General features: G+C 39.1%; 2 protein-coding genes across 2 annotated transcripts; one reads left to right on the plus strand and one right to left on the minus strand.

Annotated features, from left to right (window-relative positions):
* The first annotated feature begins 185 nt into the window (after nt 1–185).
* On the plus strand, nt 186–16,240 carry slc44a4 (solute carrier family 44 member 4). The gene is made up of 22 exons (XM_054605860.1): nt 186–442; nt 4,824–4,872; nt 5,068–5,141; nt 7,275–7,353; nt 7,475–7,574; nt 7,676–7,807; nt 8,002–8,062; nt 8,347–8,467; nt 8,954–9,037; nt 10,862–10,974; nt 11,417–11,539; nt 11,919–12,018; nt 12,243–12,335; nt 12,540–12,642; nt 12,977–13,236; nt 13,574–13,668; nt 14,031–14,134; nt 14,376–14,449; nt 14,604–14,674; nt 15,169–15,263; nt 15,379–15,463; nt 15,725–16,240. Exons 1-22 carry the CDS (start codon nt 403–405, stop codon nt 15,841–15,843), a joined length of 2,175 nt encoding a protein of 724 aa, XP_054461835.1. The 5' UTR covers nt 186–402; the 3' UTR covers nt 15,844–16,240.
* Nucleotides 16,241–16,565: 325 nt separating this feature from the next.
* Nucleotides 16,566–25,389, minus strand: rnf5 (ring finger protein 5). Its single transcript, XM_054605886.1, has 6 exons — nt 24,964–25,389; nt 20,720–20,738; nt 19,721–19,833; nt 19,577–19,634; nt 19,358–19,469; nt 16,566–18,937 (listed from the first exon to the last, which is right to left on the minus strand). The coding sequence occupies exons 1-6, from the start codon at nt 25,179–25,181 to the stop codon at nt 18,819–18,821; spliced, it is 639 nt and encodes a 212-aa protein (XP_054461861.1). The 5' UTR covers nt 25,182–25,389; the 3' UTR covers nt 16,566–18,818.
* Between the last annotated feature and the right edge of the window lie 160 nt (nt 25,390–25,549).

Below are 25,549 nucleotides of genomic sequence, written 5' to 3' on the forward strand. Positions count from 1 at the left end.
GGTTTTAAATAAATGTATTTGAGTAAAAAGTAAAATATTTGCGTCAAAAAGGTAAAGTACAACCTCAAAGTTGAACTTATGACCGCTGTTATAAGTCAGCCTCGCCTACGCGGACATTCTCACTCTCAAGTTTTTACAATCATATCAGAGTGATCCCTCTTTTCAAAAAAAACCCATCTTTGATAGCAAGCGCAGGTGCGCATCCCTCTGCAGGTGCGCTCATATCGTCACTGCTTAGTTACAAGTGCCAGGAAGAAAAAGATTTCAAACTTAGTAATCATGGCCGCTCAGACACGGTGGAGCTCGTTTTAAACGCAATTTCAACTTTTTGTCTGAACGTTTTCCGATAACTTTAAGCAAAGGAAGCAGTGTTTAAGAAGTGAAGGAGGACAAGGCCGGACAATGGGTAAAAAACAGGAGACCACCCCGGGCTCCGAGTATGGTGAGTGGACGTCGCGTTTTACTGTAGTTAAGTCCCATTAAAGTGTCAGAGCTTAACGTCAGAGTCGACAGTGTTGACACCAGATCTGTGCTCATTTAAATGAGTAAACAGTTTATGAGTAAATAGTGCCAAAGGTACGTTAGTCGGCTGATGTTTGTTAGTAAACATGATCATTAATAAACATGGTTAAATGGTTTACTAACAACTTATTAAATTATGTCATAATATATGTATAGCTCAGCCACAACACCCTAGACATTAAGGCTGTACCTAAAAAAAAGAAAAAAGAAATGTTTAAGATAAATAGGAAACTTCGAGTTGGCTCAGAGTATAAGAATGAAACAGAGATTTTTTTGTTTATATTGTTTATTTTTTCTTATAAAATATTGGATTCTTTAACGACTTCCGGTCTCTAAAAACACTTCAAAAAATAAAAAATAAATTTGGGGTGAATAACCTTCCCTAATTTCTACCTGCGATGACCACATGAAGCATTAAACATATGACAATCACACATTGATTCATTTTAAGGGGTCACAAGTCAGAATTGGTTGGGCAACACTGATTTAAATTACCCACACTGTGGTCCCAGCACTTTCCTATAATTAAATATAAAGTGCATTGTGCTTTGTTGTGTAAATAAAGAAATGTTGGTAGCCAGCAAGTAATAAAGAAGGTCTTGTGAAGATGTTTTACTTTATGTTGTTGTGAGTTAATAATTTTGTGACAATTGTGAAACTAGAACCTGAGTATTTTTGTTACCTTTGCTATAAAAAATAGTTAATTTATCATTAGATGATGATGAAAGTAGTCGCTTAAGATTAATTTTCTGTAATCATCTAATCAGTTTATGGTTTCAGCTTTAATCAATTTATCTTCCAACTTCTTTATCTGTTAATTGTTTGGTCTATAACATGTAAGAAATAGGTTCAAAATGCCCATCACAAGTTGACATTTTGAAATAATTTGTTTTATCCCACGGTCCAGAAGCCACAGATATTAATTTATAATATATAAAAGGAGGAGGAAATCTTTTTTGCTTGAAAATGACACTAAATTAAATTATTATTTGATAACCACACAAGTAGCAGATTGATCTTCTGTCGATCAATAATTGTGTTGTGCAACTAATACTGCTCATGCTGCCACAACGGAGTGTTTGAATGATATCTCCTATTCTGTATCCTGTTTACTCTTTGTGGTATTTGATATATCAATAAAGTCACGAGTCTATTGACAGTCTGGGAGGTGTTGCAAAGCCCACAGTAAACAAACCCTCCCTGAAGGTAAATGTCTGATTTCATGTCTCTTAAAATAGCTTATGAAAACATCAGAGAGAAAAGATGACAACAGAAGAGGCGACCACAGAGTGTCGGAGCTGACAGTTTACTGATCGTGGTGAAAGCCTAAACTCATCACCATTTCTAATTGTTAATCTACTTCCTGCTTGGTCCCAACTGTCGTACCTTCCTTCATGAGGAAGTATAAATAATTTTGTTGAACACAACACGGCTTTCTTATTTTGACGGCCTGTTGTTGCCCAATTCAGTCAGGCCATTTTATTGTACAATATGTCTGGCTTTTGTTCTTGTTTGGAGCAGTTACACATTTCAATGCAACCTGTTTTCCTGTTAGAGATGTGAAGACACTCACGTGTTGGGAAATAAGTGACTTGAGAGGGTTTTGGTGCTGCAAATCATTGACTAGAAAGTTTGTTAAAGCGGCTTGAGGCAACGAGGGGAAAAGACCTGGGTCTGATTTAAAATCACAAGTTAATGTAGCTAATGTATAAAGCTAGAGAGCTACTGATGGGTTTATTTTGAAAAGCTGTGTGTCTGTTTTTGAAAGTGGTGCAAAGTTCTTCACGCAGTAACACAATATTCCTTCTATATAATGTTTTCTATTAGGTTTGATTAGTTTGAGTTAACGATATTTTGTCTGATGTCAAGTAGATTTACGTTTTTTTGAAGTGGTGGACGTCGTATTTTTGAACCAGGAACTAAGTTTGGTTAATTAACAGACATCTGCAGATTCAGCAACCCTTTCCATTAAAGCTGAAACACAAAATGTAATATTTGGTGACTGATTAGTAGTTAACAACAAAGTGTCATTTGTCAAACCACCAAAAATTAGCTATTCACAAATGTGAGGAATTAACACTTTTCTCTGTCATATAATAAACTGGTTATGGTTTGGTTTTGCACTTTTACATTTTCCACTCTTTTTTATTGATCTATAATGAAATAAACTCTCCATTTTCTCTTTGAATATTCCTTATGATAAGAACCCCTTTCTGCTGCTGTCATGGCTTTGACGTGTTCAACCATAAAAGTATTCAAAAGTCACATACCACTTTTGACAATCCAATAAATCACAATTCCCCTCCCCTCATATTTTACACATTTATTTGTAACGATGACTCTTTTTCTTCCTTTCTTTTCCCCTGGGATAGTCTTGTGTAAACTACAGGTTACCAATTAACCTGGTGATTTGTACAAAACAAATCACACTTTACATTATTATTACATCAGTCAGGTGACCCCTTTTTTGATAAATATACTCATTTGTTGCCCCATATGACGAATGTTATGAGTCACTGTTGATTCACCAACTTGGACAAAGCATAGCAAAATAAGAGACCCATTCTTCCTGCAGTCAAGGTCAAGTGATGACCTTATTGTGTTACAGCCAGCCTGTCTGAGATTCAAGGTCTAAAGGTTTAAAGCCTTCCTACACCTTTTTACAGGGATATAAAAACTGAAAACCCTTTTTTTTATTGTGTCACACAGAGTCACAGTGAGCCATTTTCCATGTTCTCCTTTACTCCAGACACACAGCAGTCTCCTAGCAGAGTTTAAATCTGAAACACTCGGGGCATGACAAGAGGCAGATGAACAGGTTTCTTTGTTGAGAACATTTTATTTATTGCTCGAGTCATTTGTTTCATATTCAACACTTGAGGGTTTAGAAAACTGCACAGAGGCATTGATGTGGATAGAGATGTGCGTCCTGTTTCTTTGTGTGGCTTTCCACTGACCTACACTTGTTGTTCACATAAGATCCATATCAGATATAACTATATGATTAGAGCAGAGCCCTTCTTATGTAAGACGTGGAATTTTTGTTTCACTGTACCACTGCTCCATGGAAGTTTTCAGAATTTTCTTGCTCACTAGACTAGACTAGGGGACGGAAAAGCTACAAACGTACTGCATCCTGTTTGTATATTTGCATCCCATACAAATTACACTCAGTGGAGATCATTTAGCTCTAGCTACTAAGATAAATGATTACAGTGAGCTGCCAAGCAAATCGCCTATCCCTGCAGACCAATCAAATTTAGAAATCACATTAGCATTTGCATGTGTCAGATGGGACTCCAACATTTACCCAAACTAACACCTGCACACGTTTTATCACGTCGTAAGTTCAGGCTCTTAGTCACAACATTTTAACTCCTATTAGTTGTCTATTAGGGTTTGAGCACAGGAATACAGATTCCCCTGTGTTGGTATTTGATGTATTTTCACACCTTGACACCTTCCAAAAACGTGTCTGCATTGTCTCCTTATGATGACATACTTCAAGCAGCCTGTTGTGTTTTTCCTGCCCAACTGGATAATGCAACAAAGGCCAATTGAGGCTGTCATTATAGGAGGGTTTTCAGTTGGGTTCTCCTCAAACAAGTTTTCAGATTGTCAATCCCATTAAAATGATTAAATGTCTACACCTCTCCCTCCTCAAAAAAGCCAGACTTTGAATTCAAATGAGATTCAAATAAGTTCGAGCTCCTCTCCTCTCCTCTGTGCTCTCTCCGCTCATGGAGGAACTATTCTGAACAAAATACTCTTTAAAATATATGGAAAGCAGCTTGTATTACGAGATGAACGACACCTATTGGGTTTCATTGTTTGTTCTTGTTGGCAGTCTCTCTCTCTGTTCCAGGAAATAACAATGAGACATTTCTTTTTTTCGTTATAGCTTTCACCTCAGTTCTGATTGTTTTATTGTAAAGCACCTGTGAGTAACCAACCCATAAAAATATAAGATTCTTTCTCACGTCTCGAAAAGTATTTCCTTGTTCACTTGCACTATAATTCATTAACTCTAAAAAAATGACGCAGTGAACACTGGACAAAAAGAACATAGTTACTTTTTAAGCACACATATTTCCGTAAGTACAGCACTCAAGATTTATTATGCAATGCATTTCCTTGAGGGGGAATTGCAGGTTAAGTGACTTTATAAAAGCGAGATAAACTAATGGGTACTAATAATCTATCTGAAAACAAACACAGAAGTTGCTGATTGTGACGGTGTACCAGTCAGCGATTAATTTACTTTGCATTAAAAGCTACCCAATCTTGTTTTCTTTTCCCAGGAGAACCTGCTCAGTTTGACCCAACATTCAATGGATCCATGAAGAAAAGGTGAATCCGACTCATTAGGCTGTTTCCCCACAAACTAACTCCTTTAATCCCCCAAATCCTCAGCCTAGCTGTTTCTGTGTTTGCCAAGTTGGTTGACTGATAAAATCACATTTGTCACCCTCAAGGCAAACGTAAAAGCAAAAGCTCAGCCTGCTCACTTTAACCTGTCGCTGTCTCTCTTTTCTTCTTCATCAGAGGGTGCACTGACATAATCTGCTGTGTCCTGTTTATGGCAGTCGTCCTCGGCTACATAGCAGTTGGGATTTTAGGTGAGAGTAACCCGACAACATAGGCCTTTGTGTCCGCCCCAACAATCAGTGTTTGATTTTCAACACCTCTTCTCTGAGCCATTCTTGTCCATTCTATTTGTTCAAGGAACAGGTCGACTTTTTTGGAAACGCGTTAGTTTGCTTCATTGCTTAGAGTTATATGAGAAGATTGATACCCCTCTCTCTTGTGCCTATCCTTTGTATATGAAACATAGCTCAACATCAACATGGAAACAGGGAAATACAGCTTGCCAACTAAATTCACCGACCAGCTTCTCTAAAGCTCACTAATGAACACATTTTATCTAGTTTGTGTAAAGAGGACAGTTTGCGGCTTTACCACAGTGACTTCCTGGATTTATGTACCGTAGATCCTAACTAGCAAAGTAGCCTACCAACGCTGTTACAACTGTCAGGGTTTCAAAATTCGGTTGCTCCATCAAAACCTCAGACATCGACTGTTTGTGTGTCTCTTTGGACACTATGCTTGTCAGCGTCACTGCCTTGTAATGATTTTTATTCTGTTATCCTTTTTGTAATGCATCTCCAGCCCTCTGTAGAGCTAACATGATGCTTTCAGTGTTTATAAGTGATTGTTAATAAAAATGTCTTGCTTCCCTTTCTCTGAATTAATCTATTTTAATTCTTAATCCCTATACTTTGTTTCATCATCATCATCATCAAACATATGTCAATATGTTGAGTATTATTATTACGTACGAACAGCTGATTTCCATGTGAACATCCAGTCAGTGGCTTTTTATTGCCCTGTCATCAAGCTCATTCCAACACTCAGGGCCCTCTCTTATCTAGAGTCAACAGACCGTCCTGATAAGTAATATGTGTGTCAGCGGCTGAGTGTGTCACAAATAACCGGTTGTTTCTTTCAATGGAGGCTGCTCGAAAGCATTGGTTAGTTAGGGTTCATTTGTTGTAGTCGTTAAGTGGAGAAATCTACCGGCCAGTGTTAATACAAAAGGGCTGCATTTAATCCTTAGTAACAAAATATTCTACTAGATGTATGAGAAACAGTGGTTAACATAATACATTATTATCATTTGGCATATGCGTTTGTTTACTACGACTAACACTATTGATCAAACCAGACTCTGTAGAAACAAGAGATGTGTTCATCAAAACCTTTAAAGTGCATCCTGTTTGTGGTTGGGCTGAAATAATAAACTAATTGCTGGTATTAATGCATTTATAAACCCACACTGACGAAACCCGTCCATATCTCCGCTCACTACTCTATATCTCCATCAGAAATCACAGTTTATGTTCTAGCAAATTCATTAGTAAAGACCCCACCTCCTTAAGTCATCACTTATTCCAGAGTGCTGCTCCCCGCGACTAGAACAAGTTTCAAAAGATGCTGAAACTCCACACCTTCTTTCTCTTACCCTCCTTTAATAACTTATTACAAGCGATAGTTTCTGAACACTGCATCTGCTTTTGAATTTGCTTCTCTGGAACACAGTATATATTTCTCTATTGTTGTATATATTGTGATGTTTTAATTTTGTGTGATGTTGTTTTATTGCACTAGTTGTATCTATGTTCTAATGTTTTGTATCATCTTCTGTTGCTGCCTCATGGCCAGATTGTAATTTATATGAGAATTGGTTTTCAATTCATTCATCTGTTTAAATAAAAGTTGATAAACCACCAAATGATGTGACCTGTATAGGACATTTTAGCTTAATTGCCTCTGCAAATGTTTTTTAAGAATTTCTAATAAGTTAAAAACAAACAGTATTTTGACAGGCATTAACAGAAATGATAATTTGTGAGCCCAATCTAAATATATTGATTGTTCAAATTTTGGTCTACAAGTTGATAAAGTATGATAGAAATATCTGCAGTGTAGCTTAAAATGTATTTTGTGTAACACCAGAATCATTCTCTCCCGCCTTAATTAATAAATCACTAGTGTATCTCTCTCGCATCCCTTCCAAACAAACTCAATAAAAGTGCAGCTTCTATGTTAAGTATAAAAAATGTAGTCACACTGTATTACCGCAGTGCCATAAAATGGACATAATGGAGGGTGATTAACTTTATTTTTATTTATAATATTTTACTTCATTGGCTAATCTCTCTGTGTGTGTGTGTGTGTGTTTTTTCTATTAGCTTGGTTCTTTGGAGATCCAAGACATGTTCTTTATCCGAGAAACTCAACTGGATGGTTCTGTGGCATTGGACCAAATAAGTAAATCAATCTCTCTCTCTTTCCATTTCATATCTTTTTTTTTTTTTTTTTTTTACATGTACTAGATATAATGAATATGCATTTCAAACTCAACTCTCTCTCCCTGCCTTCTCTCTCTTAGAGGCCGACCTAACCTGTTCTACTTTGACATTCTCAAATGTGCCACATCTGTTAACGTTATGGCAACTGCTCTGAATGGTTTTCAGTGTCCAACAACACAGGTAGAAAAGGCTACTTGATTTTGTTGTTCTTAATTATACGGGACTGTTTACCGTACTTTTCCAGTGTCCCAGAAATAATCATCTTTATCTGTTACTTATAGGTGTGTGTGGAAAACTGTCCCTCTCAGTTTTGGGCTGTGGGAATACAGTCATATTTTCCCAACGTAAAGCCAGCGGACGTTTTCAATCAAAGCCTCTGTGTGCCATCCATAGACCTGGCAAATACTGATGTGGTAAGTCCCATTTTTGTTACCATGTGTAAACTCTGTGTGTATCCCTGAAAGTTGCCAAATGTGACATTTGTTTTGACTCTTTCATTTGTTCTATGAAAGATTGTCTGCATTATAATCAGCAAAAGTAGCCTGACATGTCCGTTGAACCATTCACATGTCATTTCTTTAAAACAACATGATAATGTTTTTTTCAGACTGTTAAAGACATTGTAGACAACGAGCTGTGTCCTTTCTTCTACGTGCCTACGACCTCTGGTGAGTGAAAGTGCTCTTATACACTACATTATATTCATATTAATTTGTGTCTGATGATACATTTGCACTGAAATAAAGGCTGGTTGTGAGTTTAATGCAGCTCCTTAATGTTAGTTAATATTAGTGTGGATTTAACTGCTAATCTATGGGAACTACGCTGTTATTTTTTATTTACTTCCAAGTATAGTAGATGGAATATGGTTTGTGATCCTTAGTATGTGACAGATTTTGTAAGAAGTATAATTCAACCCGTTTCAAGCTGATTTCATTTTCTCTGCCGTCAGTTCTGGGTAGATGTTTGCCCGACATCTCTGCCCTGGGGACGATCCCTTCAGAATTTTCCCAAATTCCCGGATTACCATCCTCAGTCAACGACACAGTCAGCATAATCAAGAACGGCACTGGGTAAGATACAGTGGATGCCTGACCTCATCATATGTTGATTTAATAACAAAACAACTCTTAATTTCAGCACCTGCTCTTGAATCAAAGATAACTGCACATTTGAAGACTCACACACTTTAACAACGCTGTTTCTTTCTCCTCCTCATCATCACCAGCAAAGGGTCGGTGGCTTCGTGAGTTTATGTGTGAGCTTTAGCGTAGCTGCTGGTAGTAGTTGCTCTTGTTGCCTTAGATACCATGTAAAACGCTCTCTTGGGACTTGCAGAAAGACTGTATTCTCTCTCTGTGTGTGGGGTTATCTCTGTCTTTTTAGCCTGTCTTTACCACTTCACTACACTACACCAATACATTGCTTTTGTAGCTTCCAACAGGCGCTTCAGAAATGTATTGAAGCTGTGTTTATTGTTTGTTTGTTTTATAAACAAATTTGTCAGATTTTCCTAGAGCTGTCACCAACGCAGCTTGTCTTGTTTCTGTCTTCAATAGGGACATTGTGAATGGCTTCAATGCCAGGGAGATTGGCGTCCGCATCTTTGAGGATTTTGCGTCGTCATGGCCGTGGATCCTCCTGTGAGTAGCCTTGAAAAACTACAGCACACATACAGTGGGGCAAAAAAGTATTTAGTCAGCCACCAATTGTGCAAGTTCTCCCACTTAAAAAGATGAGAGACGCCTGTAATTTTCATCATAGGTACACTTCAACTATGAGAGACAGAATGGGGGGAATCCAGGAAATCACATTGTAGGATTTTTAATGAATTAATTGGTAAATTCCTCGGTAAAATAAGTATTTGGTCACCTACAAACAAGCAAGATTTCTGGCTCTCACAGACCTGTAACTTCTTCTTTAAGAGGCTCCTCTGTCCTCCACTCGTTACCTGTATTAATGGCACCTGTTTGAACTTGTTATCAGTATAAAAGACACCTGTCCACAACCTCAAACAGTCACACTCCAAACTCCACTATGGCCAAGACCAAAGAGCTGTCAAAGGACACCAGAAACAAAATTGTAGACCTGCACCAGGCTGGGAAGACTGAATCTGCAATAGGTAAGCAGCTTGGTGTGAAGAAATCAACTGTGGGAGCAATTATTAGAAAATGGAAGACATACAAGACCACTGATAATCTCCCTCGATCTGGGGCTCCACGCAAGATCTCACCCCGTGGGGCCAAAATGATCACAAGAACGGTGAACAAAAATCCCAGAACCACACGGGGGACCTAGTGAATGACCTGCAGAGAGCTGGGACCAAAGTAACAAAGGCTACCATCAGTAACACACTACGCCGCCAGGGACTCAAATCCTGCAGTGCCAGACGTGTCCCCCTGCTTAAGCCAGTACATGTCCAGGCCCGTCTGAAGTTTGCTAGAGAGCATTTGGATGATCCAGAAGAGGATTGGGAGAATGTCATATGGTCAGATGAAACCAAAATAGAACTTTTTGGTAAAAACTCAACTCGTCGTGTTGGGAGGAGAAAGAATGCCGAGTTGCATCCAAAGAACACCATACCTACTGTGAAGCATGGGGGTGGAAACATCATGCTTTGGGGCTGTTTTTCTGCAAGGGGACCAGGACGACTGATCCGTGTAAAGGAAAGAATGAATGGGGCCATGTATTGTGAGATTTTGAGTGAAAACCTCCTTCCATCAGCAAGGGCATTGAAGATGAAACGTGGCTGGGTCTTTCAGCATGACAATGATCCCAAACACACCGCCCGGGCAACGAAGGAGTGGCTTCGTAAGAAGCATTTCAAGGTCCTGGAGTGGCCTAGCCAGTCTCCAGATCTCAACCCCATAGAAAATCTGTGGAGGGAGTTGAAAGTCTGTGTTGCCCAGCGACAGCCCCAAAACATCACTGCTCTAGAGGAGATCTGCATGGAGGAATGGGCCAAAATACCAGCAACAGTGTGTGAAAAGCTTGTGAAGACTTACAGAAAACGTTTGACCTCTGTCATTGCCAACAAAGGGTATATAACAAAGTATTGAGATGAACTTTTGTTATTGACCAAATACTTATTTTCCACCATAATTTGCAAATATATTCTTTAAAAATCAGACAATGTGATTTTCAGGAATTTCTCATTTTGTCTCTCATAGTTTAGGTATACCTATGATGAAAATTACAGGCCTCTCTCATCTTTTTATGTGGGAGAACTTGCAAAATTGGTGGCTGACTAAATACTTTTTTGCCCCACTGTACACTGCCACCTATTGGCAGAAATACAGATAGAAATTACTCTTGAGATAAATGTGCAATACAGAGCTTTTGGTGGTATCAAATAATATTATATATGTCTGACAATTTGATGATGTATGCATCGACCTCTTTATCCTTTTGATATTTGACCTTTTTTAAAAATAATTTCTTCTTAACTGTTTGATCTCCCCTCTCAGTTGTCTGCTAATAGCCATGGTGGTCAGTATGCTGTTCCTGTTGCTGTTGAGATTCACAGCTCCAGTGATGGTGTGGGTGCTCATCATAGGAGTCCTGGGTGCTGGGGCATATGGTAAACACTCAACCGCAGCAGTTTTTGAGGCAAAGTAGAATTTTCAGGGATGGCAAAAAGATTTGCCACTTACATTTCCAAAGAAATATAAATATTTGTACCATTTCCTTCCATTCCTTTGTTTTTTGAAATGATCTTGAACATAATGCAGACTGGATAAATAACTTTCTTCATTAGAAGTTAGGTGTAATTAATGAAATTCTGTTTTGCAGCTGACGCAACCACAAATCTATTGTGTACCTCTGCTGTTTGAAAACAGAGCAGATCTATAAGTGTTGTTGGTCCCGTGTTTAACATCACTTATGAAGAATTGAAGCTCAAAAATTACCGTTTTATGTACTGGTTCTGAACACCAAGTCATTAAGGGCAGTTTATTTGGTATGACAAGATTTGATGTTCCTCTATAAATAGCCACTGAGTTGTTTGAGTGTTTCTCTTGCAGGTATATGGCACTGCTACTGGGAATATGATAACTACAAGCAAGCCTCTGCTACCATCACTGACATTGGTTTCACCACCAACTTCAACGTTTACCTGCAAGTCCAAGAGACATGGCTGGCCTTCTGTAAGTCACAAACATCACAACACTTTTCTCCCGTTGGGGATAGGTCTAGTCTTCCTACTTTTAGTGGCAGCTTTTACTCAGGTAAATACCAGTACAGAGGAAATGAGAGGTATGAAAGGGAGATAACCCATGACATCATAAATACTGAATCATATCCACATCCAAAAATAAATGCAATAAAACCCTCATTGGTATACGCACGAGCCACATGTCATGTTTATAACCAATCATGACATTGTGTAATGCATCTGATAAATGATAACAAGGATTTAAGGGGTATTGCTTGCCGGAACTGTAATTGTAGTTAATGTTTGATATTAATTATTCTTAAGTAGCAGGTTTTCCTTCTTGTCACACTTTTCTCTCCTCGCCCCCTCAGTGATAATCATATCTGTGGCGGAGGGGATCATTCTCCTGACCATTATCTTCTTGCGGACAAGAATCCTCATAGCCATCGCCCTTATTCAGGAGTCCAGCAAGTGAGTCCTGATGCCATACATTAAAACTCATGTATGACACACCTAACACTTATGATTACACCTAATATAAACCCATATCTGTTCATTTGAGATGTTCTAAATCTCAAATGGAATTTATTTAAAAATGTATCTGTTCCATGTTTAATCATCTTTTTTTTTAGTTTCTGTGAAGCATGCATATGGCCTTGGCATAACCTTGTAATGTGTGTGTTCATATACCACAGGGCGATCAGTCACATGATGTCCTCTCTGCTGTACCCTTTGGTCACCTTTGTCCTCCTGCTGGTGTGTGTCGCTTACTGGGGCGCCACTGCTTTGTATCCTTTCATTTTATGCATGCATGTGTGTATGTGTTTGCATACATGCTGTTGACTACACAGTTCACCGTATACAGTTTTAGACTAAAGTTAATATATATTTCTGAGATGACTCTGTCACCCATTGTGTGTTCATTTTTTTTTACTCTTCAATCACTTCTTATGTCCAGAGAATCTGTTCTTTGCTTAAACTGATGAATGTAGATATTTGGCCACTTCAGGAGGCCCAATCTACAAAGTGGTGGCTCTAAACTCCACTATTAATGACTGTGAGAGCATCAATGGCACTGTGAACTGTGACCCTCAGGTGAGCAGGATGGGAGGCAGGATGGGAACCCAGTGGGGATAAGCATTGTGACCTAAAGTTAAAACTTCTTACATTTTTCAATTTGGTTGATTTAGAATGGAGAAATAATTAGCTATCAGCTGTCAAATCACCAGTTCAACAACTATAATGTACCAATATAAAAATATTTCCCCTGTAAAACTAAATTACTAGCCACCTAGAAAAAGGTAAATATAACTTGTCCAATCACCAGAGACAATGCCGGAAATCCTTCACAAACCTCTCTTCCACTGCTCCTTCTCACTTTCTCATTCTCCATCAGTCACTCATTCATTCTCCCGTCTCTCCCTCTCAGAACTTCAACTCGTCCGACTACCCAGACTGCCCCTCGGCCAGATGCATCTTCATCAAATACAACGACGAGGGTCTCTTCCAGAGGAACCTCTTCAACCTGCAGATCTACAACGCGGTGGCTTTCCTCTGGTGTGTCAACTTCGTCATCGCCTTGGGGCAGTGCACGCTGGCGGGGGCCTTTGCCTCCTACTACTGGGCCTTCACCAAACCAGATAACATCCCCATGTTTCCCCTTACTGCTAGCTTTATACGCTCACTCAGGTAGGTTAATGAGCTGCTGTTACACTGGTTAAATTACTGAAAGAATAAATGCATCCATCCCTGTCAAAAAACTGTATGACTGCATTCAAAAAGGATGCCATCTCTGGATCTTTGTTGTCCGGTAATTCTACTGACATGGTTACATTATATCCCTCAGACGGTTATGGAGAAAGAGACCTCTTTTTTTAACCTTAAAGTTAAGAGTACATGACAGGACATTCTGGCGGACTGCAGTTCCCTCTCTGGCTACTAGAGGACGCATTAGACCTGCACTTAACAGTTTGGGTAAAGGAAACCTCAGCCAGACAGTCAGACATTATCGTTTTGTACATTTCAGGTACCATGTGGGCTCCTTGGCATTTGGTGCTTTGATCCTGACCCTGGTGCAGATAGCCAGGATGATTCTGGAGTACATTGACCACAAAACAAGATGTAAGGCTGACCTACCCGCAACGCATATTCACTGTCTGCGTCACTGAACATGTTCTCACTTCTGGTTTTATTTTTGTGCTTCAGTTTAAATTAGTCTTAATCTTGACAATGAGTCTAAGTGCACTTTATTCAGTGTAACTTTAGTCTTAACAGTATAATATATGAATCTGAGGTTATATTTCGGTGATTTAATGGCTGATTCATTTGGAGCTAAATATTCTCACTGTCAGACACACTATCTCAAAATGTGGTGAGTTTGACTTTTTCAGATAAACTGAAGGACGAAGTGTTAGTGTATAAGACTTTATTTAAGTTAAAGACGTCCAATTTACGATGGGCATGTATGGGTTTTCTGTCTCCAGCGGCGCAGAATCCATGTGCACGTTTCATATTGTGCTGCATGAAGTGCTGCCTCTGGTGTCTGGAGAAGTTCATCAAATTCCTCAACAGGAATGCGTACATCATGGTGAGCACAACATATTATTGTACAGCTGTTGGTCCCTTCCATTTTAATTGTTACTGTTATATTGTAGAAAATATTATAATTGGTGTAGCTTAGTACTATCAGAAGGAAAACAAACATGCTTTGCTATCAATTAAATTAGACTTTTTCTACTTAGTTTTTTTCTTGTCATACACTGGATATTATTCGTATTATGTGAACCCTTCTATTTTCCTAAAACAAGTTGCCTTTGTTTTCTCAACAGATTGCAATTTACGGGAAAAACTTCTGCGTCTCAGCCAAAAATGCTTTCATGCTCCTCATGAGAAATGTAGTGAGGTTTGTGGGGAAGTCATGTGACCTACAAAAGGAATTATAGCCTGTGTTTTCAATGCTAGCTGGCAAAATTTTGTCTGACCTGTTCAATACATAAATACATTTGCATGTGTTTTAGCGACTCTATTTGTCTGACTCTGAGTCTTTGTCACCTCAGGGTCGTGGTGCTTGATAAAGTGACAGACCTGCTGTTGTTCTTTGGGAAGCTCCTGGTGGTTGCAGGAGTGGGTAAGGATGACACCATGTGTTAGAAGCGAGTCATACGACCCATTGTCCCAATTATGTTTCAAACCAAAAGTATATAATACTCATAGAGAGCCAGCCGTCAGAGAGGTGGTGGTTGCGATATTGTTTAAATATGGGGATAACTGCACACATTTTGAGGCACACATCTTCTTTTCTCAAAGACAATCATAGTGTTGCAGCTTCGCTTGTACACTTTAGAGCTGACACACATAGTTGTGTGACAGATAAAAAAAAAAAAAAAAGAGATAGGGAGGGAAGTTCAAACCCTTGCTCCTTTTTCACCTCCTTCTTTCTCAATATATTATATGGGATTGACTGATTTGAATTATGAACAATATTTTTTTCTAAGTATCTTACCTAAATAAAAAATAAGAAAATAAATTGATAAAGATGTGGTCTTAATACAGTGAAGCCCAATAAGCATTTAGATGTTATTAGGAAAGAAAAGAGACACTGAAATCTGAATCTTGTTCCAGGTGTATTGTCCTTCTTCCTCTTCTCTGGTCGGATATTGCTACCAGGCAACACCTTCCGCTCTGAAACCCTCAACTACTACTGGATGCCAATTATCGTAAGTTACAAATGGTTCTTCTCCGTATTTTAATGGTAATCAAAGTTTGTTCCTAGTCTTATCTTCTTTTTTTTGCCCGTTTTCTTTTTCTCCACATCTGTTTTGTTTTTTGTAGACGGTGGTGTTTGGTAGCTACCTCATAGCTCATGGATTCTTCAGTGTGTACAACATGTGTGTCGATACACTCTTCCTCTGCTTCTGTGAGTAGCTGTTTACAGTTTACTGAGTGTTTATAAAAGCCTGATCCATTCACGTTATTGACACTGAAATACTACCAAAATTAAGGGAGTTTTGATCACGCAAATATACTCAAATATTGTTTAGTTAACAGCATTTTAACATATAAAGTTAAGAAGCTAAAAACTTAACTTGGATCATTTTTTAAGAAATAATACAACAATACAGACAGAAACAAGCACACAGGGTCTGTTTCATCACTTCACATATTTTGACTCTCACAGTGGAGGACTTGGAGCGTAACGATGGATCTCTGCAGAAGCCCTACTTTATGTCCAAAAACCTCATGAAGATCCTCAACAAATCCAACAAAGTACCAAAAAAGGTTAAAGGGAAAGACTGAAGATCGTTTTACCTCTTAAACATTGTGTCACAGATTTCAAGGATATCTTTATCTGTATCTTCTCTTACTCTTAACACTCGATTGTTTTTTAAAATAAGTTTACCAAAACTAATTTGCTGATTTTGCACTTTTTAATTCTTATTGTTTTATTATGTATGTGCATATGTAGTATTAATGACTTGAGAGAGAGAGAGAGACTGAGCATGTGAATGCGAATGCAGGTAATGTGACATTTTAAGTTTCAAGGTTTCTTACATGACATATTTCTTCATTTGTTAAAAGGATTTTTGATTTGGCATTTTATCTTTTGATTGGACTTTAAAGTCCTAAAATATTTCTTGTGTTATTTTAAACCATATTTTTTTTTTTATGTTCACACGACTCAACATTAATGCTGTGGCCATTTTTGACAGATTTATCATGTGTCAGTTAATCCAGTTTAAAACCTTTTAATGCAGGTAAGATTGAGTTTTTTCTGCTTTTGGCTGAGATTCTGTCCTCTTTCAAGATGTAATTTCTTTAAAAAAAAAAGTTCTTATAATGTGTGTGTATATATATATATATATACATATATATATATATATATAAAATGTTGTTTTATAAATACAAAGCATTTTTATTACCAGAATGTTATTGATTATACTGAAAATAATGTAAAACAATATATATATATGAACATAAATGACCAAGCTGTGAACTACTGTTTGGCTGTCTTCAAGCTACACTTGAACCCTCACTTTTTCTCATCCTGTGTCCTGTACATGTAAACAGACATTTTGGTTGATATTATCATTTTATTACCAACATCAAAACAAAAGCAACTAAAAGGGGGATTTTTATTCTTCTATTATTTCGTACATTTAAAGAACTGAGATAAACAGACCCGAGAAGTCTTTTGATAACATTAAAAAGGCAGAAAGTGACGACACAAAACCAGTCAATGTTTTAATTAAGTTTTAATCTCCTACATCATTTGGTTTTGCACAATGTCTCCAGTTTTAGTCAAATCGGGACTTCCATCACTTGTTTTAGTGTCACATAAGCTTTATAATACAAAGTGTAGCTTGAATGGACAAGTATGCAAGAAATGACAAGCTCACCCCGTCCATCCCACAGAGGACCTTCAGTGTCATCTCTGACCCTGGTGTGAATGTTTGAGTGCCCAACACCCGATTCGTTACTTCTAGTTTAGCTCAATTCTGATGATTTTACTACTGGGAGTACTACTGTATATGTTTGAAAAAGTTGTATGAAGCCTTTTCTTGCTCCAGAAAGGTGCGCAAAATCTGACATGTACTCGTTGGTTGGGACTTAAGAGTAAAGTTTGAAAATGAAACCAATCTGGAGGGTGTAGCGTTAGAAAGCAGCAAAAGAAGCACTTCTTGCTGGTTAAATTGTCAAATATTAACATAAATGTGTGTTACTTTAGTTCTAAGTCACTCAACTGCTTCAAAAACTTTGTACAGTAACATTAGAAGAGAGCAGATATCCTCATATCAAATCACATTAGCAGGGAAGGACAAACTTTGCGCTTATAACATTCATTTAACTTAAAGGGAGAGGTTGGCAGAATTTATTTATTTGGGCTGAAAAAAAAAATCTTAAGTCAAAGCAAGTAATTAGTGGAAAAACAAGGAAAAAGATTATTTCTCGCTTTACAAAAGCATCTTGAGGCCTACTTGAGTATTGTCCTCTATCGCCCTCTGTGGCTAGTCATCCACTCAGAAAACACGTAAAAACAGCTTTTACAATATTTATATGTACAAATATATAATGTTTACACACTCACTCGGACACACAGACACATACAGTCAGGAAAAAAAAACACAAATCGACTGTGACAAAGTTCCTGTAAATTCTCGGTGCTGACCTTTTCACCTCCACGACTCATTGAAAGGATTCTTTCACCTGTTAAGACTGCACCGACTCAGCCGTCATGGCGAGTTGTGTAGCATCTCATAGAGCTACTATATGAGCCAGAACTGAAATTACCAAACTGTGTGTGTCAGATTCCTTTTTACTCTCAAGTTGCTCATGACGACGCAAAAATCTCCCAAACGGGCCCTTTAACGGTTCACCCATCCATGTTTGTACAGCTTTGTGAGGAAAAGACACAATAAGTGGTTGAACACCAGCACACGCCTCAATCTTTAGGACAGCTCCGTCTATAAATGACTTCACAGTGCAATGGCAGGTTTTGTTAAGACATGTATATTAAAAAAATGCATCCACCTTTGCTATTTCGATTGTCCCAAGTTGCAAATTGTAGGAGTACTCGTTCAATTCTAAACTCTAAACTTTTCCCCTCTCTGCCAAAGTCGTTCATGACTGATCCGCTACTCTTTGGCCTTTGAGAGTAAGGTAAAGTAGCTATAGCAACAACTATGTTCTCAAACCCTCACTTAAACTTTCCACAACATGCCTCCCTCTCTCTATTGAAGGCATAGACCTTTAAGAGGAATGTGAAAAACCAAAAGAGAATTAGTCACTGTCCCGAATTATCCTCCACCCACCTCTTTAAAAAGAAAAAAAAAAAAAATCCTTTACATAGGTCACCTCGATTTATTAATACTGTCTCTGAAGCCCAACAGTTATTTTTCTGTGTGCATATATCTACAGGTGCCAACATGACTTATTTGGGGATTCAAGCACCACTACTTCCCAGCATTTCTTGCATAAACAAAATCAACAAAGCAGGTGGGTGGGACTAAGAATCCTAAAGAGAATCTGCCTTTGCCAGGAGAAAACCAAATATTAGTTTATGTAATATATATACTGTATCTCTTGTTTCGTGATCAAACACAATGCTGGGCTCTCTCCCAAGCTAGTACCTGCTAGGAAATGTAAAAATGAGTGTGTGTCTGTGGCTTGAGTTTAGTGTGCGAGAGTTTCTTTTTAATAATTTTTTTTTTTTTTTTTTTTTTGCGCTTCTCGATCCCCTCGTCTATCGGTCCGTCCCTCCCGTCAGGTCTCCATCACACACTCAGGAGCCAGAAGAAGAAAAAGATGGCCACGAACAGGAAGAGGGAGTCTTGCCAGTTGTTATTGCCGTTGTTGAGGTTACTGTTGCCTTGGTGGTCACCTGCATACTGGTCTGACATGGAGAGACGGGTGGGAAAAGTTATTACACTGACATCTCAGGTGATGGTACGTTTGCATCTGTGCTCTAATCATGTTGCCTGAAGGCAACAGATGTGTTTAGATGGAACTTTTTACCCGCTAATCAAAATAATCAAGTCACAAGGTTTCTCCAGTGCTCACCAAATTAAATTTGGGATTTTTACTAATACTACAATGTATGCAATTTTACTTTCTGTCACTGTAACCAGTTGCAACACAATGAGGTATCAGAATTAGAATTTAGTGACATTTATAACATGGCTTTAGTGGCAGACACTCATGTGTTACCATACCTGGTCATCAGCTATTCAGACCTATTGGATAGATTTTTACCCTGGAAAGAGATGTTTGCTCATCTAACCAGTGAGAAAACAATGTGTCTTTATGTGTTTACCTGTTCTGTGAAAGGGGTCGTTGGCGTTGAAGACTGTGGTGAAGAAGCCGAAGGGGAATGCGCCGATGCCGAAAGACATGTGAAAGCCAGTGTCCCCGAAACCCTGAAACATCTGACGAAAAAAACCAAAACAGAGATCAAGTATGAAAAAAAATTGGACAAACGCCAAAGAGAACATTGTGAATATGAACTTAAGTCAGTGGATGTGAACCGACTCACCCCGCCTCGCCCCTCTGGCTCTGTTCTCTGTCCCGGAGGCCGAGGTGGAGTTTTCAACCTGAACAACCACACATATGTCGATGATCATAAGGCAACCATGAGGCTAGAACAGAAAATCTGTTTGCACAGATGCAAACTGTGTACCTGGGGTCCTCTTGGCTGGAGCTCCCTCTGCCGTACAGTGGGATGACTTTCTCCCTGCTGATGCCCGCTTTACATACAGGACACTGCTGCCTGCTGGGTCGCGTCTCCAACCACTGAGAGGAGCAACAGAGGGAGAAAATTGTCAAAATATAAAAATCAGACAAACCCCATATCTTATACTTTAAGAGATTAAAAGTAAGTACATTTTCACACAAGGTTGCAATCATTTTTAATCCCTACTTGATATATACGTCATGCTTACGCTGCTACACCGAGAGTAATGCACAGCGTGGCAGAGGGAAAGCTGCAGTAAACAGAGTCATTAAGTGCATAAGCATGTTTAATCTGCACTAAGTCAACGGATAGGTGTAGTCGCCACGCTGACGTTACGTCAGGACCTCATGCTGGTTACATAGAGGGTTAACTCGCTCAGTATGGCAGTTAAAAGGCCCTATTCAACAACAGCTAGCTCACATGGGTGTTTTCACTTAGTGTGTCTGATTAGAGACCTCAAGAGTGTGAGGTCTGGTACAGACCCATCGCCCTGCTACCATTAGGGATTAACAATTTTAAAGTTCAGAAAGAGATCACTGACTTGCACAATGCGACAAACGGTATGTGTGATTTGCAGACAGAGCTTTGCTGCAGTCTGTCGGTGTGGTATTGTGTGAAACGGGTTGAGGCCACAAACACGAAAGGCAGGTATGTTTTGACACGTAAAACCGCCTGAGCTGGTCGGGAGCTCGTACAGTAATCTATTCTTCAATCTTGAATTCTGGGGCTTCAGCGGAAGTGAATAAAGTGAAGTTAATATTCTCAGGGGCTGATGCAAATAGCGTTTTTGTCATTTTCACTTTCACAATTTTAAAATAACCACCAATTTTCCAGAATCTTGATGTCTACAACCAGGTTCTTTTTGGGGCTGTGTCATATTTAAACCAGCAGATATTTTTTTGAGTCTTATAAAACAAAGGGTGACATAACAGAGGAAATACTCACTTGATGAAGACAGGGCCAGCTGTAGAGACAGAGACAAACAAAAGATTAATGTGCATTCTCACAATAGAGCCGTTCTCTTCAAATGTCAGCTGCTTGCTTCAATAACAGCACCCAAGGTTCCTGGAGCAAATTTCTTAAATAGAAATCATATGCATCAAATCAATCTCGATGGGAATGTAGAGTCTGTTTTTGGAAACTCGTACAGTGAAACTGGTCAAATTTTTTTCTGCGGAAGCCCACCTGGCCAGAACAACCTGTCCCTAACGAGGCGGCTGATTGAACTAGTCCCCGCTCCCCATCGTTAGCATTAATTGGCTCCATCTGTTGTCGGAGGTTTGCAGAGTCTGGCCTGTGTGGCTGTTGGCCAGGCTGACCGGCGGCTGCTGCTTTGTGGGAGTGCAGGATGCAAGTTTGAAGAAAACGCCACATCAGTGAGTATTTCTACCTCTCCCAGCGTTATAACGCTGCACTGCCCACAAAAATCCAACTGTACAAACAAATGTTTAACGCGTTAATTAGTCCTGAGTTTTTGTTTTTAAAATATTGGAAAAAAACAATGAAATATAGTTGCATAAAAGCACCACTCCAACTGAAAGACAAATAGGAAAGTTACATTTTTGTTATTCCAGTTTGTATTTGCTGAGAATAACAATAGATGAACTACAGTTAAGTATGTGTTTTTGTTTTACCAAACTAATGTGAAAATGTGCGAGTGTGACATCTTGATAACTTAATCCTGCTTCATAAATTAAATGCGTGAATAAAAAAAGTCCAGTTTTGCCCTAAGACCTCAGTTAATTAGAATTAAGCCACTGGAGTAAACTTACATTTCTAATTTTAGAGTTCCCACGAGGCAAGAAGAGCTTATACAAGAGTATGTAGATGGAAACTTTTATTTCTAAGGGTTATCTTTTCTTTAAATTGTCTCTCCTGTATAAATGCATATTATCTGTCTTTACCATGTTTTCAATGTCTCTAAAAATGCCTTGTTGCATAATATTCAACAGCAAAGTAACTCAGATTATGCAGAGGAACAGGCAGGACTTGTTTCCAACACATTTTAGGACTTCATAACCACAAAACATTCAAAAGCGAATTGCCTCAAACAAACTGTGAAGCAAAACAACTGCCAATCTGCCAGCTTTTCCCCCATGTATAGAGTCTGGCTCAGATTGTACAGTATTACTGTAACACTGGCTATCAGATCCCTGCTGAGAATGGCATTCCTGTGGCTACAAACCGTTGAACAAAGTTAACATAACAACCCATTCAACTGTGATTTAACATGTGGCCACACGTACAGCCGAGCTCTTGTGACCTGAAAAAAACGACTGCTTAATTTCCAATAAGAGGCTCAACATCCATTCAGTGAAGCCTGACTGCAGAGTGTACGCAGAGACTCCATTACGTGACCCCACTAGAGCCATTTAAATCTCATTTTCATAACATTAAATTAAAATAAGAACATAAGCCCAGACTGGATTGTCTTCTAGTTACTCCCCTCAGATCTTATCCGTGCATTTACAGACAGACATAGACTGCAGTAATGTTTCAGTGCACAATTCTTACTGGTTGTTTTGGGAAAAAAAGACGTATCTGAAATGTTAGCAGCTGCTACGGCAGAGTCTGGCAGCATGTAGCTACTGTCCTACATTTTGGCTGCAACTAATGATTCTTTATCCCAAATTGACTTCTTCAAATTATTATTATTTATTTTTTTGTCCAAAATAAGATATTTATCTTATTAGAGAAAACTGAAAAAAATCTGTTTGCAAGGGAGCAGAAAAGTATAAAGTTTTTTTAGTATCCAATTCAAAGTGCTTTTTTATCCAACTTAAAAGTCCAAACTCAAAAAGATATTCAGTTAACTGTCATGTATGACAAAGAAAAAGCAGCAAACACTTATACTAGCTAGGGTGTTTTGCATTTTTTTTTACCTGAGACTTAACACTTTTCTGTTGATCAACCAAGCCTAAACATGAAGGAGGGAGTTTAATAGGAATGGCCTGCCTGATCATACTCAGTTCTCAGTTTCCCTTTATTAGACTTCTGGGCTGGTCATGGATTGGCCCTATCAAACATCATGTTCCAGCGTCAGGGAGTTCACAAGTGTGCTTGCTACCAGAGCACCCTAGGCCAAAGATCGAGGATCGACTTTGAGGTCGTATCGTCAGATCTGTGGCTAAACATCTTAGCAAGAATTTCTGACGCTCCGTTCAGCAAAGCATTTTTTTACTGTATTTGTGGGCATTTTCTGGCAAAAGCAGTTGTTTTGCTTCGGCTGAACTAGTTGAGATATGCAACATAGGTTGGTCCAAAGACCAAAGCAACAAATGGTGTCAAAGTTGGATACACGCTGAAGTCATCTAGAATACAAAATGTAGACTATGTGGCCGACTGCGATTTTATAATTAAAGATTCCAATAGAAATAAAGACAATTTATATGCCTTAAATTGCAACGTTGATCTGAAGTTGCAACAGGTGACCTGACGTCAACACCTTTCTACCTTGCTGATGGTTTCATCACAGTTTCATCACGTTACACAGAAGATGAGAGAGACGAGGGGGGACATGTAACATAGCAACTAAGTTACATCAGCTCCCCTAACACAGGAGCTGCAACGCAACTGTGAGGTGGATTTCTATGATCAAATATCAAAGAAACCAACAGTAAAACATTATTAGACAATAATATTGCTGGACTAATAAGAATTAATAAAAAGGCCTCAGGCACTGTGGTCTTGTGTACTTGTTAATACTATTGTCTTTTCCTTCATGCTAGCATCATGCTCTATAAACCCGGTTTGGGTCAAACTATGTGGCTTCTTGTACATGATGGTCTTATGCAGTTTAAAACATTGTGTGGGTTCTTTGGTGCGTTTTCCAGTGAGGGTGTCCCTGTTCAGTAAAAAACCTCGACACTGATCAGATCACTGTATAAAAACTTGCAGCAGTAGCATCCTACTACCTACTTCCTGAAACTAACTTCTGTTTCTGTTTCCAAAACATATGTATACCCAGTTTAATGATCATTATCATTAAACTGCTAGGCGTATGTCATTAACGGGTAAATAGAGGTTACATTTTCTTCTGTGTTAGGACTTTTACTACTGATTATAAATGCCCTTTAGGTTTGACCCCAATCTCTTGGCTCTAATCTCACATTAGCCTCGGCCTGGTAGCGAGCATTGCCATCAATCAACACTCATGAATGGGCACGCGTCACTGTGAGCGCATGTTTAGATGTTAAACACAAAATGGTTTGAAGGTTGAGCCTTGCGCAAGTCTGGATTAAAACAGAGATAGGAAAAGGGACTCTTAGTTTGAGTGCTACCTTGGATTACAGTTTCTTTCCCCTTTTTGATTAATCTACTAAACTATATGTGCCGGACATTTTATGGTTCAACGATAAACTTGTTAGTGCTCTCAGGTAGGCAAACTATACGGTTTCTAAATGACCTCAAACATCCTGCATCTTTGGCATTCCTGTACTGCAATTCATTATGATTTATTGGGTGACATATGTCACATCAGTGACACCACTTTCATAAAAACCTGAAAGAGCACATATTGGTTAATCCACTGTATCAATGTATTGGTCAAAGCTTCATTTATAAAACATATTTTGATTTACTAGGGCTGTGGATTACAGTATAGAGTAGCTCAATTAATTGAATTGTTTAGTGTGTACTGACAGAACATGTGTGGAAAAGTCTTATTTATTTATATTTACCAAGAAACATCCCCAAAAAATAATAATGAATTATAAATCAATGTCTGGACTGCTGTGAATGACCTGATCTCAAAGCTGCCAATGATCACAGTGACAGTTTTTCCAGAAAGTTAATGTGTCACGGAGGGTGTGTTATTTGTGACCTCTGACCTACATCCAACCATATGATCAAGCTGAGCGACTTAAAGCCTCAGAAGATCAGAGCAGATCTCATCCGAGACATTAGGACCACAGACACAGCCAGCCTCCCTTCATTCATCAGCACAGCACTGACGGTGAACCAAACCCCCTCCGGTTAGAGCTCACAGCCAACCCTAGCCGTCGTCATCGATCGACTGTTAAAAGCGTGATATTGGGCGTAATTCAGCCGTGAATGTATCAAACTGACGCAGACGGAGGCCGCACAGACGGGAAAACTACACGCCCGTCTGCAGGGCTGGATAGAAACAAAAACAACCACCTCCACACATGAAAACTACCCGTCTCCCCCTCCCCCGTCGCGTCTCGTACCAGAACAAGTGGCCGCACATACTGATGACAGCGTCCCTGGCAGTGTCCAAACAAATGTTGCACTCGAAGGTGGCTCGGTCCCGCTCCGGTTCGCCCTCCCCGCCGCCGCTGCTGCTGCCGCCCGGCCCGTCGCGGTCGTTGCTGCTCTCCCCGGCCGGGAATCCTCCTCTGTTGGCCGGCCCGCCGTCACTCGAGGACCGGGGATCCGCGGCCGCCATAATGTTTACTGCTCTAGTGAGGAAGGTATCGTACCAATCCAACCCGACCGGGCCCGACCCGTGCTATAGTTAGCTGTCTGGCGACGACAAGTGTCACCGGACCGAGGCTGCTGCATGGATATATTATGGGCTGCTGCTGCCGTCGCTCTACCGGGAGGAGGACTTCCGCTTCCGGGAAAAACACAGACGAGGGGCGGGGAGAATATAAACACCCAACCAAAATAATAATGATGATGATGATAATAATAATAATAATAATAATGATAATAATAATAATAATAATAATAATAATAATAATAATTGTTACAACAATAATCATGGTTGTTGTTGTTATTATTATTATGAGTATTATTATCATTATAAAATCA

Source organism: Anoplopoma fimbria, chromosome 10, assembly GCF_027596085.1.
Source record: "Anoplopoma fimbria isolate UVic2021 breed Golden Eagle Sablefish chromosome 10, Afim_UVic_2022, whole genome shotgun sequence".
Classification (NCBI taxonomy): domain Eukaryota; kingdom Metazoa; phylum Chordata; class Actinopteri; order Perciformes; family Anoplopomatidae; genus Anoplopoma; species Anoplopoma fimbria.

Excerpts from the sequence above, each read along its gene's own strand:
- slc44a4 (XM_054605860.1), top strand. The coding sequence starts at position 403 with ATGGGTAAAAAACAGGAGACCACCCCGGGCTCCGAGTATG. Across the intron at positions 8,063-8,346 it reads CTACGTGCCTACGACCTCTG|TTCTGGGTAGATGTTTGCCC; the intron begins GTGAGTGAAAGT and ends CTCTGCCGTCAG. Across the intron at positions 12,019-12,242 it reads CTTATTCAGGAGTCCAGCAA|GGCGATCAGTCACATGATGT; the intron begins GTGAGTCCTGAT and ends CATATACCACAG.
- rnf5 (XM_054605886.1), bottom strand. The coding sequence starts at position 25,181 with ATGGCGGCCGCGGATCCCCGGTCCTCGAGTGACGGCGGGCCGGCCAAC. Across the intron at positions 19,635-19,720 it reads TCCAGCCAAGAGGACCCCAG|GTTGAAAACTCCACCTCGGC; the intron begins GTACACAGTTTG and ends GTGGTTGTTCAG. Across the intron at positions 18,938-19,357 it reads CGACCCCTTTCACAGAACAG|ACCAGTATGCAGGTGACCAC; the intron begins GTAAACACATAA and ends TCTCCATGTCAG.